The sequence below is a fragment of the Gambusia affinis genome, linkage group LG11, assembly GCF_019740435.1.
Source record: "Gambusia affinis linkage group LG11, SWU_Gaff_1.0, whole genome shotgun sequence".
NCBI lineage: Eukaryota > Metazoa > Chordata > Actinopteri > Cyprinodontiformes > Poeciliidae > Gambusia > Gambusia affinis.
In genome coordinates, this window is record NC_057878.1 from 28314141 (window position 1) to 28334539 (window position 20399).

A 20399-nucleotide genomic window follows, 5' to 3' on the forward strand; every position below is an offset into this window, starting at 1 on the left:
AAATGGTTTCAACAATAAAACACTGCAAAAACAAAATCTTAGCAAGTATTTTTGGTCTAATTTTTACTGTTAATGTTTCAGTACACTCAAAAAAATACAAAAGCTAAGTAATGAGTAACTTCAGCGAGAAATAAAAGCTTGTCTTTAGTCAATGATTTCTTAATTAATAAGTGAAATAATCTGCCAGTAGAACTAGAACTTTATTCATACATTTTAAGGAATTATTGACTTTAATCAAGCTCCTGTATGTGGCTGAGAAGTTACTTTTAAGTCAGTTTTGTTTTATTTTAAGTGTACCAAGATATTTTCAATAGAAACTAGACCAAAATACCTGTTAAGGTTTTGTGTTTCTGCAGTGCAGCAGCCATTAAATAACTAAAACCAGCTGACCGAACGCTCTGGAACTCTGCTTGGGTTGCTAGGTAACGGGGCTGGGCCTGGCCGGGGTTGCTAGGTAACGGGGCTGTTCCAGTGCAATGTGACTCGACAATCTTTGAGTTTTTGATTTTTGAAATGACTCGTTTTCCAGACACCAAACACATTAAATTGTTGCCAAAAATCAACAATTTTTTTTATTGTCTGTTTTCAGAAGCAGTTGAGACACAAAACTATAAAAATGTGATAACTGTGAATTTTCCCTCCTACAACACAAATTAAACTGTTTCCACTTACCATAAAACTGCATAATTTGACATTTTGATAATAAATTTGCTTCATGGAAACAACAAAGGAAACAAAAACGCTAATTTGAGGTCTGGTTTTATTGGTGTCAAAATTGGTTTATTTCCCAAAGCTGCAATGGAAAAACCTTTTTCATATCATGAGTCACATGATCAACAACAGGATGTCACTACTGACAGAAACTACAAAGAAGACCAGAAGTAGTAGGATGATGTTTTTTAATAACTTATCACGTGAACAAACTTATTTATTTTGTTTCTTATTTAATAGAAACACAGAAATCATTTAAATTGTGTCGTTATTAGCTGAATATTGATAAAGGTTTACTCATTTGTAATGAAACGCAGCTGTAGAAACTAATTTTACTGGTAAAACTGGTCATAAACTCTCAGATAGTCTACTGTAGTTGTTGTTCGGGATTTAAGTGAATAGTTTCCCTGAACTCCCCAGTGGATGACCTTTGACCTGGCCTCCTCCCAGCATACATCCCACTCCAGGCCCGGCCTTTTACCAACGCCTCCTGCCAAATCCTGAGGCCGCCGATGGGGAGGCCTGTTCTCCCAACGCCAGGACTCCATTGTTGCAACATGTCTCATGGTGGAGACCAGGTCGCCATGGTTACCATCCCAGATACAGCTCAGCTACGCCTCCTCTGAGTTCACATCCAGAAAAAACATGCCTGAATACTTTCACAATGATACACTCAAGCATGAAGTTCAGGTTAAATGAACAGATTTTATCCTGAAAGGTTGCGACAACACAGCAACTGCTGCTGCCCATCAACCTGGGAAGGGTCATTAGGGCTACGGCAAGCCATTTTACCATAAAATCCTCTTCAACACACTGAAATTAGTTTATGATAAGACAAATTAGTAAATTAGAATATCTCTAATTACATTAAAAATATTTTTTTAAACCCAAAGGGAAGTTAATTTATGTCAGATTTATCATTAATTTGTATGAAAACTTCAAGATTCATGCAGTGATTTACTGACTATCAGTCAGCTGCAAACACAATAAAAACACATTTTATTTCTATAATTATATTAAAAAGTTTCATCTTTATCAGAGTGCTTACTAGAAAACACTGTGCAAAGTACAACAACTTTGACCTGTTTGGCTTTCCATACATCTGCTATCCTGTTTTTTTGAGATTTTGCAACGTTGGGCATCGCTAAGTTAGCTACACTAATTCTATAGCACTAACCATGAACATTTAGCTAATGCTAAACTGCTATGCTAATATTATTTAGCTAACGTAATGCTACACATGGAAGGTAAATACAATATTTCCAGCAGATTCAGCCCAGAGTCGGGGTGTGAAGCAGGTCAAAGGTTAAAGGTCATGACCAAACAACTAGAAAATCTCATTTCTCTTTTTGGTGTCTGTGACAGTTTCAGAGGCACATCAAGAAGTCGGAGGGCCAGAAGATTCCCAAAGTGGAGCTTCAGATCTCCATCTACGGAGTCAAGATCCTGGACCCCAAAACCAAGGTGAGTCCAGATGGGTCCAGTTCTCTGCAGTTTGGCTGAAACTGATGGTGGAGGAGCAGAAACCTCCCATATGAAACAGCAGAGGGTTTCATACATATTCAGATTTCATCACGATGTGAAAGTGGTTTCCTTCCAGAAGAGATCCGGTTGATCCAGTCTGAATAACGGAGGATTTGTGTCGCAGGATGTGCAGCATAACTGTCAGCTGCACCGGATATCCTTCTGCGCCGACGACAAGACGGACAAACGGATATTCACCTTCATCTGCAAAGACTCGGAGTCCAACAAACACCTCTGCTACGTGTTCGACAGTGAAAAATGTGTACGTGCTTTTAGTTTTTTGTTTCCAAACCCTGGAGGCTGTGCGACGTTTCAGGTGAATCGTGTCTTTCAGGCGGAGGAGATCACCCTCACCATCGGCCAGGCCTTCGACTTGGCCTACAAGAAGTTTCTGGAGTCTGGAGGGAAAGACGTGGAGACCAGGAAGCAGATCGGCGGGCTGCAGAAGAGAGTACGGCGTTGAGACGCTGCATTGATGTTTTTATTAATTAATGCTGAGCTGGTGTCTATCGATTGTTTTAAACCGTCAACCTGCTCGATTCATCAGCGCAGAGCGAGTGAACTGATGAATATTAATGCCACGAGCTGCAGAGTGAGATTAGATTTCTGCTGGAAACTCGGCGAACCCTCTGGTTTGTTTACTGAGTTATTAGGACTGAAGAGGGTTTGAACACCTGGATGAACTGACCTCTGGGTACCTGGCGGTTCCTCGATTTGAGCTCCGATTCCTGAGAGAAACAATGGAACCTGATGGAAATACAGACATCAGTGAATTGATGGGGGTCAGAAAAACGTAGAGAATCACGACGCGTTTTTGTCGCCGTCACTGTCTTGAACAGAACCGACCCGTTCAGAACCGCTCAGATAAACCAAGCAGCTGCAACAAACTCAGCTCCCCGATATAACCTGGTCCACCTTGTGGGCTGGGCAGAACCGGCCAAACCTCCTAGAACTTGTTCTGGATGAAACCGATGCATGAAAGCTTCAGACGAGGTTTCATCGGATCTAAAGAGGTTTGATCAGGTTTTGTTCTCCACAGTTTGACTGAAGCTGATGGTTAAGATGCAGAAACCTCCCATATGCAACAGCAGAGACGTGGTAACTATGGCAACGGGGCACCTTTACACAAGAGAAGTTCGTGACGGTTTTGGAAACACCAAAAAAATAAATAAATTAATTAAAATTTACTCTAAACAAACTCTTAAATCTTGCTGAAAACTTTACCAGTTAGTTTTGTCTTATTTCAAGTGTACCAAGATATTTTCACTTGAAATTAGACCAGAATTATTGGTAAGACTTTGTGCTTTTGCAGTTGGTTGCCATAGTGACTGATGTTTTTTGGTTTTAATGTCAAAACCTCTAAAAGAAGATTAAAACTGTTTTGTTCTCACAGATTCAGGAACTGGAAACGGAAAACACTGAGCTGAAGAAACAACTGCAGGAGCTGGAGGAGCAGCTGATGATCGCTCATGTGCCACCAGTAAGAACAAAACGTCCCAGTTCAACTCCAGTTGGTTTGAAATCAGGAAATTAATCAGAACTGCAGTAAAGATGTTTAAAAAAACACTAAAATAAATCCTGAAACAACCAACAGTCAGAAACGTCCTGGTTTGGAAGTCATTCCTGTCCAATAGACCGGGCAGTGGCGCCCTCTGCTGGTGGAAGTTTGTACAACAGGACTTTGTTTTCTTTCTTCATCAAAATCATCAAATTAACAAACAACAAACTGCTAAATAACTACGATAAAACAAGCGGTCACTACTGTTTAATATTCTAATCAAACAAATGAAATCATTAGATTTATTTTGTGTGAAAACATTATAGATCTAAAACTCAAAGAAATAAAAACCTTAATTTGCTCATCTTTTAGTCTCATTAAAGAAAAATTGAAGAAACTTGTTTCGTCTAATCAGACAAATTAGCATCCATCTGAAAAACAGAAATATTTTCACAAGACGATAGCTTAGCATAGCTACTTAGCTTAGCATTCTGCTTATTTTTTTAGCTTAATTAATCGGGAATGTTATCATTACAAACAGCTTAAAATAAATAATTGCCTTGTTTAGTCAGGACAGTCAAATTAGCATTTAGTTTGAGATCAGCCTGCTCTAGATGATCCAGATGTTAAAGGCGTTTTCTCTTGTTTTTCCCATTTTGAAGAACTGGAAAAGGAAAATAGATTCAGTCAATTAAACACTGTTTGTGTAAAACTCATTCAGTTACCTGAAAGTTTTATTTTTTATGTGAGTTGGTTCGTTTGAGAGCAGGCGAAGCGGTTTCTCAATCCGCTCTCTGCCTCGCGGTGCGGTTAGCATGGCGGTTAGCGTAGCGCTGCTCTCTGACTAACCAGTCTTCTTCTGTGGTGGCGCTGCGCCGTCTCTCCACAGCCGCCGGATGCGGCGGGCGAATCCTTCCTGCTGCACAGGCCGTCCTCTCTCTTCTGGTTTCACAGCGTGTCGTCGCTGTCCTGTCTGGAGATTTCCTCCGTCACGCTAACGCCCATGAGCTCTCCGGACTCCAGCGTCTCCGCGGGGATACTAACCCCTCCGCCTGCTAAACACGCTCCTCCTCTTCCTCCTCCTCTTCCTCCTAAAGCCGGCGAGGCCTGCAGCATCCCGCGGCCTCGTGTAAACTAACTTCTTCTCTGCTCTCTTCTTCCTACGGAAGACAATTAGGGCCACTGAAAAATAAATCTGACTTGAAACTTTGAATTCTAATTCTGGCAAAATAACCAAAAATTTGTAGATGAATGTCAGTTATGTTCGCAACTGAAAATAATCTTGTAACTATTTTCCTTGTTTCAAGATTGGAAAACCTGTAATTTACCCACACAGATCTACCAAACCTATTTGGTAGATTTGAGTTTTAAGAATAGATTTGCCAGATGATGCATAAATAATTTAACAACTCTGATTCTAAGAAAAAAAAAAACAGTCAGAATTCGGAAAAAATCCAAATTTTTATGAAAAGTTAAAATTGTAAAAAAGAAAATGTCAGAATTCTGAGAAAAGTTAGGATTCTATAAAAAGTCAACATTTTGAGCTAAAAGTCAGAATTCCAAAATCTGAGAGAAAAGCAACATTTTTTTATATTTTTTTGTTTATTCAGAACTTTGCTAAAATTGTGAGGAAAAAAAATCCAAATTCTGAGATTACAGTCAGATTTTTTTAAATTTTATTTATTTTTAATTTTTGGCCCTAATCTGCTCCCGTAGCCTTTCCTTCCTGTGTGGCGTTGTGTATCTCGGGTCGACCGGTTCAGTAACGGTTTGTGTTCTGGTCCAGGCGGGTAGCGTCTCGGTGAAGCTGCAGTCCACGGACGTTTTCGACATGGTTCCCTTCTCCACGGTGACGCCGCTGGTTCCCAGCAGGGCCAGTAATGGCTGCCCTCCGCCACCGCCGACCTCCCTGCCACCCGACATGAGTGAGCCAACAGAACCGCTCGGGTTTGGTGGAAGCGAGGGAAGCGGGTTGACTGTGGTTCTGTCTGCAGGTAAAGATTTGTTCGGAGCGGAGCCGTTTGACCCGTTCACCTGCGGCGCGGCCGACTTCCCTCCAGATATCCAGTCGAAGCTCGATGAGATGCAGGTGAGGCCTGGGAGTTCAAAGCAAATAACCAGTTAGTGTCGCCAGCAGGGGGCGATGTTGCCACTGAATGTGTTTCCTTTCTCTCTTTCCTGAATTATTAACAGCCGAATGTGTCTCTTGTCTTCTTCCCTCTTTTAGCGGCAGAGATGGTTTGTACCTTTGCTTTGCTCTCTGTGTTGCGACTGCAGCATGTTTTCTTCTTTACCAACATCCTCATCCTCTCTTGTTGGTTGGCTCTCAGCGGCTGCTAGCTTGACTCTGAGTCGCTGTTGACCTGACTGTTAGCTTTTAGCTTGACTTTGCTTTGTTGTTAGCCTGATTCTGATTAGCTGTAAGCTTGACTTTGGTTGACTGTTAGCTTCACTCTGTTTAGCTATTAGCTTTACTCTGGTTAGCCTTTAGCCTTGCTGTCACTGGCTGTTGACATGATTAAAGTTAGCTAACCTGACTGAGTACCTATTAGCTGGACTGGTTAGTTTTTAACTTGACTGTGGCTAGTTATTAGCTTGACTTTGGTTAGATGCTAGTATGATTTGAAGTTGCTGCTAGATTGATTCAGGTTTGCAGTTAGATTGAGTCTGGCTAGCTATTAGCCTGTCTCTGCGTAGATGTTAGCTGGACTCTGGTTAGCTGTTAGCTTCAGTGTGGCTACCTGTTGGTATGAATAAAGTTAGCTTTTGTCTTTATTCTGGCTAACTTTTAGCCTGAATCTGAGTAACTGTTAGCTTGACTCAGAGTAGCTGTCAGGTTGATGTAAAATCGCTGTTAGCTTGACTCCATTAGCATTTGTCAAACTGAGCTCATTCCATTTTCTGCTGCAGGTAAGATACTGACTGCTCATAACAGTCTACCATGAAGCATCAAACCATCCGTTGAAAGAGCATGCCTGTCATTTCTCACAGTCAAGTGAAGCATGACTTTGCATGTAGGAGCGGTTTGACTCCAGATGGTTGTTGTTTGTTATTTTTGGTCACTCTGAGCTTCCAGATGACTCCGGTTGTTTAGCTCCTCTATCCGCAGGTTCATCCTCCTGCTTGTTTTCCCACAGGAGGGGTTCAAAATGGGACTGACCATGGAGGGCACCGTCTTCTCTCTGGACCCGCTGGACAGCCGCTGCTGATGCCAACAAAACTTTTAACTTCTTTGTATGGAAAAAGTGCCAATATCCACTCCATGGTTGAGATGTCACAGCCGCCATCTTGGGGTTTATATGCATTTGCATTTTGATTGGTTTTTCAATATTTCAGCGTAAACTTCTGTTAATGTAAAGAGCTATTTTTGTATGAACTGAGAAGATTCTGGAAGGAGACGTTTTGCGTACCTTTGCTGTAAATAGTCTGAGATGTCCAATGGTACACTCTGTGGCAGAGTTTTCATATCTGTGTGAATTCTGTGTTGGTGACACATTCCTGTTTCTATGGAGAACAAAAGCTGACAAACATTAAGTGTTCCATTAACGCCAACCTTCAGCTTTACTGAATGGTTTACCTCACATTATTCCTTTTTATATAGATTATTACTCCAGCCATAACTTTTTAACCCATTGACTCTTCCACTTGTTGGTTGTTTCTTTTTCTTTTTTTACATTTTCCACTTTTAATTTCCTCTCTGAACTCTGTAATCATTGTATTTTCCGAGTCCATACGGAAATATTTCTATTATTTACTTTTGGTTATTTTGCAGTTATTAAAGAAACTCTTTCTGGGGGAAAAACATTTTCTGTGACTTTATCACTGCTTTGGTTTAGATATTTATGGAGAATTTTAAAAACTGAAAAAATACAAAGATTAGAATCAAAATAGAAATAATAATAATTATACAATTATACATAGTAGTATATAATAATTATATGTTTATTTTAATGAATGTAAATGATAAATATTAGTTCATATCACACTATGTAATAAAATTAGTTATTTTTTATTTTTAGCTGAAATATTTTCCACATTAAAAATTTTTAAAAGCCACTTATATCTTTCCGCTTTTATTGCCAGTTTTGGCAAGGTCTAACCCCCATAGGATTTTTTTTTCTAAATATAATTAAAAACAAATCTTAAGGTTTCTTTGTTTTTAATTAAAGGATGTGCAAATATTTAGATTATACTTAAAAAGTTATAACTTTTCCATCTGAATCACATAGTTGCATCTTAATTTATTAATATCACCTGGAAGTTAATTTAATATAATAATTTAAAAAGTAAAACCCATGTGTAATTTAGAGGTTTTACACAGTTTTTCTGTATTGAACTAAATTGGGGCCATAAAGTTAGCTAAAAGCAAAAATGAAACTGAAGAAAAAAACATTTATTTTTGTTTTAAAATGAGTGAACTTTTTTGTTCCAATTGTTTCTTTTTCCTGGTGACATTTTTTTGTTTTTCTCTTACAGATGTTTTTTTCTTCTGTTTCATTTTTAACAAACTTCATAGCTCCAATTTAGTTGCATAAAGAAAAAGCACACACAGAGAACATTTTTATGCACATAAACGCCCCTTCTGTTTGTGAAACTACGAGCTCTTCAAAACTTTAAATATTTATATTTTATAATTCATTCTATAAATAAACGGGTTAAAAAGCCAGCTTTATGGATACATTTTATCTTTAGTTTCCAATTTCATGCGGTCCCAAATGTCCACCAGTAGGTGGCGTTGCAGCAGATAAACCATAATAACAGCAGCAGAAGAAAGTGACCGTGAGGGAGAGCTGGCCGCCATCTTGGTCCAGTCACCCTGATTTTCGCCAGTTACCCGCCCTGATTCGGACTTTGGTGGGCCGGAGAAACATGGAGGATGATGAACTGAGCGACTTCGATAAAGGCCAGGTGGTGGTGGCCAGGGAGCTGGGCTTGAGCGTCTCCAAGACGGCCAAGACGGTGGGCTGCTCCCGGGCAGCGGTGGTCAAAGCCTACCGCCAGTGGTACGAGGAGGGACTGCGGCTCCGAGCCGGGAGACCCCGGCTTTTCGACCCCAAGGCGCTGGATGACGACTCCGGCTCCGAGAGCGAGCAGACAGCCGGTGAGGAGGATAGCGGGGAGAAGAAGGAGGAACAGGAGCCGGAGGCCACCGCAGGTGAGCGGACTGATGATGGAGAGAAGCCGGGGGAGAGTAACGCTGACCGGACTGAGGAGGGAGAGTGATGCCGGAACTGTTGGCGGATCCGCACTGGAGGTTTGGACCATTCGGAGGATTAAAACTGACCAGAACCTCTTTATTCGGGTTCATTGCGTTAAAATGTTTTCATCCAAAACATTTTTGATGAACAAAACTTTCATTTTTTTAACACCATGTGGAACAATCACGGTTACAAATCTGCTCATAGGATGCCTTTACTGCGCCTCGGACGTTTCATTTCTGACCTCTTGACGTCACAACCGATGACGGGTTTTTTGTTTAGTTATTTTTTGCCCCTTGATTCAAAGTCAGAAACGGCTAAATTAGAGACAAAACATGGCTTTTGTTTGTTTGTTTGTTTGTTTTTTATGAATAAAAAACAACTAAAATAAAATATTCATAAAATGTTTCAACTTTTTGGTGGAAAGTGTTAAAAGTTTTTACATATTCTTCTTATTATAAATGTACAAGTTTTAATTTATGATTTCACATTTACTAAATGTCCTAAAAGCAACTAAAAAATGGATTTACTTACAAAACGACGCCAGTGGACATAAAAGGTATCCAACCCCTTTCTTCTTCAAAACCCACTGAATTTGGCCTTTTGACAAAAGAACAAATAAACTTTTAATTTCAGTTTCTTCAAAATATATTGACAAAAATATGACACATAAGTTATTAGTATTCATCTCTTCCAGTCAGTATTTATTAGCTTTCCTCTATTCTTCCTGCTGAAATGTTCAATGTTGTTTGATCAGACCTTTTTAAACGTTCAGCTACAGATTATCTGTGGGATAGAGGGGCTTTGACTAGGACACTCCAGAACCTCCACCTTGTGTAAAAACCAAAATTAAAACGTTTTTTAATGCAAGCCATCATATCAGGCACCACTAGATGGCAGCAGAACTTAAAGAATAGCAGGACACTGACCCTCTGATGATGTTTCCATATGTTAACAGAGAATGTAGCTAAAACCATCAGACCTGAACTGGTTTCCAGTATGGATGACACAGCACAGCTCCTGCTGCTTTGCTGCGTGTTGAGGAATTTAATGGCTGCTGTTGGCCTAATTAAAGGCCAGGTGCTTCCACCTGATAAACCAGTCTCTGCTTGCTCCTCTTGCTCCTCTCCGTTTCCCTGCTGCATCTCGTTATGATAATTATCTGCTGCGTTTAAAACTGATGCAGGTGTTTCATTCCAGGAAATGCATTTTTATGAAACATCCCTGCAGCTCGAATAAAATTAATAAATTAAAAAATTACCTAAAACCTGTCAGAAATGGTTTCCCTCTTGCTCTACTTTGAGTAGAATCTGGACACACGGCTGACCTGAAGGTTGTCTAGTCTAGTCCAAGTATTTGGATGGTTTGGAACTAAAACTCTTTCTGTGACTCGTCATGTTGGTCTAAACATGTTGTTGTTTTCCTGTTAACCTAAAAGTTGTTTGTGATACATAAAATATCAATTCAAAAGTTGTATGTTTATTACATTTTTAACCTGTAGAGGTCACCATGTTTCACCTGCTGATGAGGCAGAACAAGAAATCAAGATGGAGGATGTTGACAAAAACAACCAGACTGAAGAAAATGTCCTCAAAGTTTTTATGTCGTTAAATAAGAGAGACTAGCTAAAACAAGCTAACACCACCGGCTTGTGAGCTACTGTTTACTATGTTAGTTAGTGCTAACTTCATTAGCCAGAGCTAACTCCATTAATTAGAGCTAACACAATTAGCTAGAGCTATCTCCACAAGCTAAAACGTGAAACCATCCAATTCCATAACTGGAAGCTCATGAATAAATGTTTAAAGTGACAATGAAGCATTTTTACGTTTTCGTAAACTGTTCTACTATATTTAGCTAAATGTTTTGAGCCTGATGCTAACCATGGTCAGCTTTAGCTCTTAGCAGTTAGCACTGGTTAGCGTTTCTGAGCAGCATTTCTGGGTTTCCTTCTATTTCTACATTACAAACAGTATAAAAATGACCATTCAGGCAGAACAGAGCTAGCGCTGTAGCATCTAGCGTACGGCATCTACCCAGGATGCATTGCAGCATAAACATTATAATGTCTGTGTGACTTTATTTTCTTTAAATGTACATAAAATATTTATAAAATGTTTTATGCATTGTGCAGTTGCTGTGAACTTTAGAGAAAATTGTTTGTGATTTTCAACTATATTATAAACTGATCCAGTAATTTATAACATTTGTGCTGCATTTTCCTGCAAATGTGAAATGTAACATTTTTAGCTGGTGTGTTATTTCTTCCTCTGTCAAATGTTTAAATTATTGTTTTTAATGTTGCAACGCTTCATTGTTTAACTATAAAAAACTGAAACTTTCTAATCATAAGTAAAGTTGGTTGTTTTATTTTGAAAGGGCGCATTAGCCTGGCTGTAACAATAAGCAGAACTAATAGCTTCTTTTTAACACAAAACTAAATGTAGGATCTGATTGTTCTGATGTTACCGCTGTTTGTTCTTCGCCCTCCAGCCGTTCAGCTCATGTGGAAGAAATGCGACGCGCTGATCTTCGCTGATTAACGCGCCAGACTGTGACTCAGCTCCACTTCATGGAGGTTCAACTGATGCAGCCCTGCAGATGTTCTCCAAACGTTTCTGCTCCCTGCGCAGCGAAAACCCCAGCAGAGGCCGAAGTTTCCTTTCTCTCCGTTGTCACGCCTTCCTGCATGCCGAGGTTTCCTTCAAAACGGCTCAAAGTTCAGCAGATGAGCTGAAATCTGATCTCTGCAGGGAAAACAAAGAACTATGTCCAAAGAAAGAGGGGAAATACAACGCGGAAAGACCAGCCCATGTTTAGAGACACAGAAACACCAGGAGAAGCATTTTATTTTGAAGTTACTGAGCTATAATCCAGCTGCTCAGCAAAATAAACTAAAGTTTTCAATTTCAGGCGGTTGAGAGAACAAACGGCAGCTAGCTAACGAGCAGCAAACCGATTACCGAGTTAACGAGCCGAGAGGTTCAGCAGGGTGTGTTAACTTACTGACCAACCCACAGAGTGTGTTTACTTTCTGCAGGACAAATCGGTTCTGTTTGACCTAAATCTAATTAATTTAACTTAATTTTAACAGACACTCTGAAATGACCATCGGCCCGTTTGGAACCTAAAGCTCATGCATATTTCGTCTATATGCGAAAACCACAGCGCCATCTTGTGGCCTGGCATGGGAACTACACAAGATTTAGTTGTCTAAAAGTTTTTTCATAAAAATTTCAGATTTTTTTCTAGCAAAGTCTTGACTTTTCAAACTCAAAAATTCAGAAGTTTTTTCTCAAAAATTTCTGAGATTTTTTTCTAGGAAATTTGTGATATTTGAAACTCAGAAATTTCTAAGTTTTTCTAGAAAATTTTCAGAGATTAATCTAAAAATTTCTGGTGTTTTTTCTAGCATATTTTTGACTTTTCAAACTCTGAAATTTTCTTATTTTTACCAGAAAAACTTTTCTTGTTGGAAATTTACTCCCCCCTTTTTGTTTAAATGTGAAATTTTCCCCACTCAACATTTGAAAATGCTGTAAATGTTGATTGAAAACATTTGCAGTTTTTGTCCCCAATCAAAAATCAAGAATACTTTGTCGACAAAGACGACCACTTCCTGTCATCTTTGTCGTTTCGGCCAGTGGTAACATCCTGCGGTTGACCATGTGACTCGGGTCACATGCGAAAAAGTTTTTCCATTGCTGTTTTTCAAGATAAACCAATTTTGAAATGGTAAAAAAATCTCTTCATATTGGCAAAAGTTTTAATCAAGAAACGTGTTTTTTACCAAATTTATGCATTTTAGTTTTTGAATTTATTGTACAGTTTTATGGTCAATGGAAACAAAGGTACTGACTCATTATAGCAAAACCACGTTTAGTGTTTAGCTGACTGACTGTTGGTTCTCAGTAGAAAACATTTGGGCCTGTAAAGCAGAATTCCTTCAGCCAGGATCATTTTTTGAAATCCTTATTCCTTTTTATTTTTGTCTCATTTTATTTACAGAAGGGCTTTAAAGGTTTTGTTGCCTGAAGGTTTTATGTTATTTATTTTCATGTTAAATTCAGAGCTTCTCTCCGTTTCCCTGCAAGTCGGTACAAGATGAGGAAGGAGTTCACGGCGGATATTTGGCGAGGAAAGTAAACACATCACCAATGGCTGGTAGATAAGAATAAAGCAGCGGCGGATCAGTGCAGGCAGGCCCCATCTTGACATGGCTGAATAAATAACTCTGAAGACTTGTCATTACTCACCTATCAGATATTTACCAGCCTCAGGTCGGCTTTCCTTAAATAACGACACGTTTCTGCGGCGTCTGAAAGATAATCAAGTCAAACATTTGTTTTGGGACTCAAGGGAGGCAGAGGGGATAAACGAACCAGACTCAGTTGGAAGATGTGGCTTTTTCCTTTTGACTCACAGACCTCAGAGTGATAAACCAGGCCAGAACATTCCAGCTTGGGCCGGAGGAGAGACCCCCCACTGAGACACGCTGACATCTGGAACGCCACGGAAAGAAAGGCTCATGATAAGGAAGTTTAGAGAAGGTCTCTGGGTTTCCCTGAGTGGAGAAGGTCTCTGGTTTTCCCTGAGATCAGAAGGTCTCTGGGTTTCCCTGAGACCAGAAGGTCTCTGGGTTTCCCTGAGTGGAGAAGGTCTCTGGTTTTCCCTGAGATCAGAAGGTCTCTGGGTTTCCCTTAGATCAGAAGGTCTCTGGGTTTCCCTTAGATCAGAAGGTCTCTGGGTTTTCCTGAGATCAGAAGGTCTCTGGGTTTCCCTGAGACCAGAAGGTCTCTGGGTTTCCCTGCGATCAGAAGCTCTCTGGGTTTCCCTGAGATCAGAAGGTCTCTGGGTTTCACTGAGATCAGAAGGTCTCTGGGTTTCCCTGAGACCAGAAGGTCTCTGGGTTTCCCTGCGATCAGAAGGTCTCTGGGTTTCCCTGAGATCAGAAGGTCTCTGGGTTTCCCTGAGATCAGAAGGTCTCTGGGTTTCCCTGAGATCAGAAGGTCTCTGGGTTTCCCTGAGATCAGAAGGTCTCTGGGTTTCCCTGAGATCAGAAGGTCTCTGGGTTTCACTGAGATCAGAAGGTCTCTGGGTTTCCCTGAGATCAGAAGGTCTCTGGGTTTCCCTGCGATCAGAAGGTCTCTGGGTTTCCCTGAGATCAGAAGGTCTCTGGGTTTCACTGAGATCAGAAGGTCTCTGGGTTTCCCTGAGACCAGAAGGTCTCTGGGTTTCCCTGAGCGGAGAAGGTCTCTGGGTTTCCCTGAGATCAGAAGGTCTCTGGGTTTCACTGAGATCAGAAGGTCTCTGGGTTTCACTGAGATCAGAAGGTCTCTGGGTTTCCCTGAGATCAGAAGGTCTCTGGGTTTCACTGAGATCAGAAGGTCTCTGGGTTTCCCTGAGCGGAGAAGGTCTCTGGGTTTCCCTGAGATCAGAAGGTCTCTGGGTTTCCCTGAGATCAGAAGGTCTCTGGGTTTCACTGAGATCAGAAGGTCTCTGGGTTTCCCTGAGCGGAGAAGGTCTCTGGGTTTCCCTGAGATCAGAAGGTCTCTGGGTTTCACTGAGACCAGAAGGTCTCTGGGTTTCACTGAGACCAGAAGGTCTCTGGGTTTCCCTGAGATCAGAAGGTCTCTGGGTTTCACTGAGACCAGAAGGTCTCTGGGTTTCCCTGAGATCAGAAGGTCTCTGGGTTTCCCTGAGATCAGAAGGTCTCTGGGTTTCTGTGAAGTTTCCCACAGTCCCTGTCCCAGCAGCTGAAGGGTTGATTGGCTCTGATTCCCGGTGGAAAAGGAGAAACTTTTATTACCAGATCTCCACGTGGGCTGGACTTTTTTCTGCTTCTGCAGGCAGAAATGTTCCAACGTCTGTGGTTGCAAACATTTGGACCAATAATTCAGTCATAATTTACAGGGAACCCGCCTTTTCACGGCGCCATATTCACATTTTACTGCAGAAGCTCCAAATTATTAGCAGGTTTATCTTACAGTATACATAAAATATTCAAAAGACACGCTATTGGCTGGCATTTTCAAAGCAGCCAATCCAAGAGCTCCATTGGTTGACTGTAGATGCTAACTTCTGTGCTAGCACTGTTTCCACTGTGCATATTAAGGTATATTTTGTATTGAAATTATTGAAATATGTTGATATTAGAGTTTTTAATGAGGGCTGTGAAGTACAGAGTTGGACAGTAACTAGTTACATTTACTATTTATTTCTTTTAGCTACAATGGTGGGGAAAAGTATTTGGCCTTTTCTTGATTTCTTATTATTTTCTGTTTCAGAAAATCAAACCAATATTTAAATACCAGTCAAAGACAACACAAACACAAAACAGAATTTTTAAATGAAGGCTGCTTTATGGTGGACTGGCAACCAGTTCAGAGTGAACAACGAACAATGGACGGATGAACCCAAACTTCCCAGAGTGACCAAACATCCAAAATGTCTCCTATCGTCAGATGACCAACCCAACTCCAGTAGACTGTTGAACTCACCAGGAAGTGAGCAAAGATTTCCAGGTTGTTGAAGTTTTTCTTCTCAGTCGTTGTTTAAACGCTTCCTGATTGGCCGACACTGAGATTCCCCTTGGAATCAGTTTGTCTGATGTGAAGTCAAGCATTTCTCCCTCCCTGAGGCCCCATCCAACTGAGGCCCCATCCAACTGAGGCCCCATCCAACTGAGGCCCCATCCAACTGAGGCCCCATCCAACAGATCTACTGTACAGAAACACGCTGCCAGTTTCCAAACAGTTTGACAGGTGAGCAGCAAAACATGAAGTCCTCCAGAGCAAACAGGCGAGTCCGATCCTGCACAAAAGCAGACGAGAAAATATAGCCGGTATAAAGAGGAAGAGTGAGTGCAGATCCAGCTAGCTAGCTAGCTTGACCAAACTGACTTACTTCCAGTTTAATCAAGTCACTGTTACTTCTGTCTTGATCACAAGTTTTGCTGGATGATAAATTGTGCCAGAAATTATTGTAATAAATGATAATATTGTCATTTTGAGGCCATTTTCAACTAATAACGACTGGGAATATTACCTCAAAGAATTAAAACAATCTTTAATTTATAAAGAAATTTTAACACTGAAACATAGAATCTACATAAAATGTTCGACACAAAATGCTACTTGACATGTTACTGGTTGGCATTTGAAAACCAGCCAATCCTGGAGAGGCATTTACTTTCCTTGGTTCTGATTGGCTGAACGCTGAAGATAAGCTAACTGTAGATGCTAGCTTCTGCGTCTATGCCAAGATGGTTTCCAATATACAAATGAACGTATATGAAGGTATATTTGGTGTTTCAGTGATTAAAAACAAGCCCTCAGTTGTGTTTTTAGAGCAGGTCTCCAGTATTTGTAGAGTTTAGCTGTTCGCCCTCTACAGGACACATGCTGTCGCTGCAGGAAATACTTCAGAGTGAAACTGAAAAGGTTGAAAGGATGTTTTACCGTTTTTCAGGACAGAGAATCAAAGATTTTCCTGCTGTGGATTCAGTTTCTTCTCTGTTTGCTCAGAGAACATTGTTACTACTTCATCTGAACAAACTCAGACGTAGTTTTCCTTTTTTGTTGCTGTTCTGGACAGTGTGTAGCTAATTCCCTGCTGGAGGACGTGCATGAAAATAGATCCAGTTTCTGTTCAAACAGTCAGTAACTCACCGCCAGTCTGGCTGCTGTTTGCTTTGAGTCCCAGTTGGATTTCATGCCAGTTTGAAGCTCTTGCTGACTAAAACAATGTAAGATAAATGTTCTGTCTGGTATAAATGATCTCAGATGAGGAATTATTCAGCATCAGAGTATTGTGATTACATCGACTGAAACAAGTGAAGTTTAGACTGGATGTGATTTTATGCTGTAACGTGATGCAGCCAAACCGTTGTGCTGCGTTTTAAACTAAACAAAGTGAGTCCAGCAGAGGAGCGTCCGGCCCCCTCAGATATCTGGCCCATGACTCACGGCGCCGCGGCTTCAACCCGCCTCACATTTTCCACAAGGTGCAGATCCTTTCCCTGCAGCGGCTGCAGCGGCTGCAGCAACGCTCTGGAAGAAAACCAGATTCAGTTCATGGACGGCAGCGTCTGACGCAGCTTCACATGGGGAACAAAACATTTCTGTCAAAAAACAAGAAAAGTCAGGAGCTCTAGAAAAACTCAACTTTTGACAATAATCTCAGAAATTTTTGAGATTTTTTTTTTAATTTCTGTGTTTGAAAAGTTTGCTAGAAAAAAAATCCCAAAATTTTCTAGAAAGTCTTGAAAATTTCTGAGATTGAAAAGTCAAATATTTGGAAGAAAAAACAAATGTTTTCGATTAATCTCAGGAATTTTCTGGAAAAAAAAGCTTGAAATTTCATACTTTCAAACATCGCAAACTTTCTTGGAAGATTTTTTTCAGATTTATGAAATTAATCTCAAAATTTGAAATTTCCAAGTTTTTCTTAAACCAAAAGGTTTTTTGTCAGAAATGGTCTTTCTTCTGTCTGTAAGTCGCCGTGGTAACAAGATAACATGAGACTGAAGCGGTTTTATGATCTGAAGCACATGACGTGACTTTCTGTTGGAGGCTGGGATATAATTTTCCATAAATATGATTTTGTAAATCCACTTTCTCCCAGGTTGGTGGGGAAATCCCTCCAGACGTGTTTCTCCTCAGCGTCTCATTGGCCGCTCCGTCGCAGGGCTTTGTGTGAGCTTGTCTGAATCTCCGCCCTGTGAGCCTCCATCATCATTTAAAGTCCTGTCTGCTCATGTCAACAAGGAGATGAAGGCGACTAAAACAGAAATTACTGCACATTTGCAGCAGGAAGCAGCGAGGAGTCACTTCAGTTTTCTTTGAAGTGGAACCTGAGGGTGGAGCCAAAGGCGATTCAGGGAGATTAAACTGAAATATGGATCCATTAGGAAGCAGCTGAACACAAACTGAGAATAACTACCAGAAGGAACCGACGGCTAACCCCAATGCTAGCAGCGCTAAACCTAAACTACTGATCATAAACATCAGTTCTGCTAATGCTAACGCGTAACATTGTAATTAGCAGAAGCTAATGCTAAAGTGCTATACCAACATAGTAAAGGGTTTAAAATAATAATAAATGCTATACATAAATAGCAGTTAGCAGAAGGTAATGCTAATACACTATGCAGACACAGTAATTAGCAAAAACTAATGCTAAAGTGCTAAACCAACATAGCAAATAGTGAAGCTAATGCTAAGGCACAATACTAACAGGTTATATTGCAGAAGCTAATGCTAAAGTGCTAAACTAATATAGTAAAAAGTGAAAACTAATGCTAAAGCGGTACACACATATAGTAACTAGCCAAAGCTAATGCTAATAAGCTATATCAGTATAGTAATTAGCGAGAGCTAATGCTAATATGCTATGTCAGTTTAGTAATTAGCCAGAGCTAATGCTAATACGCTATGTCAGTATAGTAATTAGCCAGAGCTAATGCTAATACACTGTCAGTTTAGTAATTAGCCAGAGCTAATGCTAATACACTATGTCAGTTTAGTAATTAGCCAGAGCTAATGCTAACAGGCTATGTCAGTTTAGTAATTAGCCAGAGCTAATGCTAATACACTATGTCAGTTTAGTAATTAGCCAGAGCTAATGCTAACAGGCTATGTCAGTATAGTAATTAGCCAAGCAATGCTAATGCACCATGTCAGTATAGTAATTAGCCAGAGCTAATGCTAATACACTGTCAGTTTAGTAATTAGCCAGAGCTAATGCTAATACACTATGTCAGTTTAGTAATTAGCCAGAGCTAATGCTAACAGGCTATGTCAGTATAGTAATTAGCCAAGCAATGCTAATGCACCATGTCAGTAATTAGCCAAAGCTAATGCTAGTACACTATGTCAGTATAGTAATTAGCCAAAGCTAATGCTAATATGCTATGTCAGTATAGTAATTAGCCAGAGCTAATGCTAATGCACCCTGTCAGTATAGTAATTAGCCAGAGCTAATGCTAATATGCTATTTCAGTATAGTAATTAGCCAGAGCTAATGCTAATGCACCATGTCAGTATAGTAGTAAGCCAGAGCTAATGCTAATGCACCATGTCAGTATAGTAATAAGCCAGAGCTAATGCTAATGCACCATGTCAGTATAATAATTAGCAGAAGTTAAAGTTAACAGAAGTGGTAGATGGGAAATCGCCTCAGCTTTGACTGTTTTAGTGGAAACCAATAAACCCATAAAACTGATTAATCCAACAGATGGAAGAAACTGGATGCAAAAACATCTTAAAAGTGCAAAAGAAACATCTGGAATCAGAGCACAGGACGAGTTACGAGTTAAAACACAAAGTCATCTGCAGACCTTCTGACTGTATCCAGAAAGACCCGATGTCAGAGTTTAACAGAGTAAACGGTTTCCATGTTGACATTTCAGTTTTATAAAATAAAGAATAAAACATCCAAACAGATTCTAGTTGCCAAGATGTTCTACAGACTGAAACTGAAAATGTGCGGCTCTGATGTTCTGGTTGAACACTTTGTTCTTCCTGCATGTTCAGTGAAGTTCGTCTGTCAGTGTCTCCGTTCGGCCCGAAGCGTTCGCAGCTTCAGGAGGAAGAGGAGGAGGAGGAGAAGAAAGAAGAGGAGGGTGAGGAGGAGAAGGAGGAGGAGGAGGAGGAGGAGGAGGGGGAGTCCTGTCGGCCTTGGCAGCCATCAGCGAGAGGGGAGAGGGAGATTCAGGGAGGTTTTTCCACTGGAGGACGTCTGCGTCCAGCTAACAAAGATTCACCGATTTGACGTTTTTATCAAATCTCTCCTCCTGAACAGATAATCCAGAATGAAACAAACGGACGGGTCCAGATGAGTTACGCTGTTCTGGCGCAGTCCGCTCATGTTCTGTTTGCAGCCGGGATCGGATCCCAAACTTTAAAATGTTCTGCAGATCATTTCTGCAACTCCAGGCAACATGTTGAAGGTTTTGCTCTCAGGAATCAGTTTCTCCTCAAAGAGACGAATCAGTTTAATGTTCCTCAAAACAAAATGAATTTATAAAACTAGTCACAGGAGATTCAAATATAAATGTCATAATTCCACACTAAATATTTAGTTAGCTAAAGCTTTTAAACTAAATGTTTAGTTTCAATCTAAATATTTATAGATACATTTGGAGGTAAATATTTAGATAGCAGCTAAATATTTACTTGCTAATGTAAATATCTAGTTTGGAGAAACATTTTAGGAATGAAGTTGATTATTTAGTTAGCAAGTTATTCAGCTAGCAAAGTAAATATTTAACTTGTAGCTAAATATTTAGTTTACAAGTATTTATCTTAATAAATGTCGCTTTCTATCAAAATATTTAGTTACTAAGCTAAATATCTAGTTAGCAAGCTACACATTTAGCTTGCTAACTAGATATTTAGTTTAGAGGTCAATATTTAGTTAGCTAAACATTTAGCTTTCAAACTAGCTGTAACTTGTAGCTAAATATT

The 20399-nt window shown here is 40.1% G+C and overlaps 1 protein-coding gene and 1 long non-coding RNA gene across 16 annotated transcripts in view; one reads left to right on the forward strand and one right to left on the reverse strand.

The window, feature by feature from the left end:
* Nucleotides 1–7537, forward strand: part of gulp1a (GULP PTB domain containing engulfment adaptor 1a) — a 63042-nt gene extending 55505 nt beyond the window's left edge. For 7 of the 13 annotated variants that reach the window (XM_044131231.1, XM_044131226.1, XM_044131228.1 and 4 more), the window contains 7 exons: nt 2077–2175; nt 2360–2686; nt 3629–3715; nt 4623–4862; nt 5520–5658; nt 5728–5822; nt 6871–7537. In XM_044131231.1, coding sequence (XP_043987166.1) covers nt 2077–2175; nt 2360–2686; nt 3629–3715; nt 4623–4862; nt 5520–5658; nt 5728–5822; nt 6871–6942 — 1059 coding nt within the window. In that variant the 3' untranslated portion in view covers nt 6943–7537. Of the gene's footprint in view, nt 1–2076; nt 2176–2359; nt 2687–3628; nt 3716–4622; nt 4863–5519; nt 5659–5727; nt 5823–5960; nt 5972–6870 lie in introns of all 13 variants that reach the window. The other 6 variants (XM_044131237.1, XM_044131240.1, XM_044131230.1 and 3 more) reach the window with 5 other exon arrangements.
* LOC122839547 lies at nt 758–13468 on the reverse strand. 3 transcript variants are annotated; one of them, XR_006372055.1, is made up of 6 exons: nt 9861–11249; nt 9691–9762; nt 9466–9531; nt 4459–4893; nt 2924–2982; nt 758–2674 (listed from the first exon to the last, which is right to left on the reverse strand). It is a non-coding gene; the product is annotated as an uncharacterized LOC122839547 (long non-coding RNA). The 3 variants fall into 3 exon arrangements; XR_006372057.1 differs by lacking the exons at nt 9691–9762; nt 9861–11249 and adding an exon at nt 11401–13468; XR_006372056.1 differs by lacking the exon at nt 9691–9762 and having other exon boundaries at nt 9914–11247.
* Nucleotides 13469–20399: the final 6931 nt, after the last annotated feature.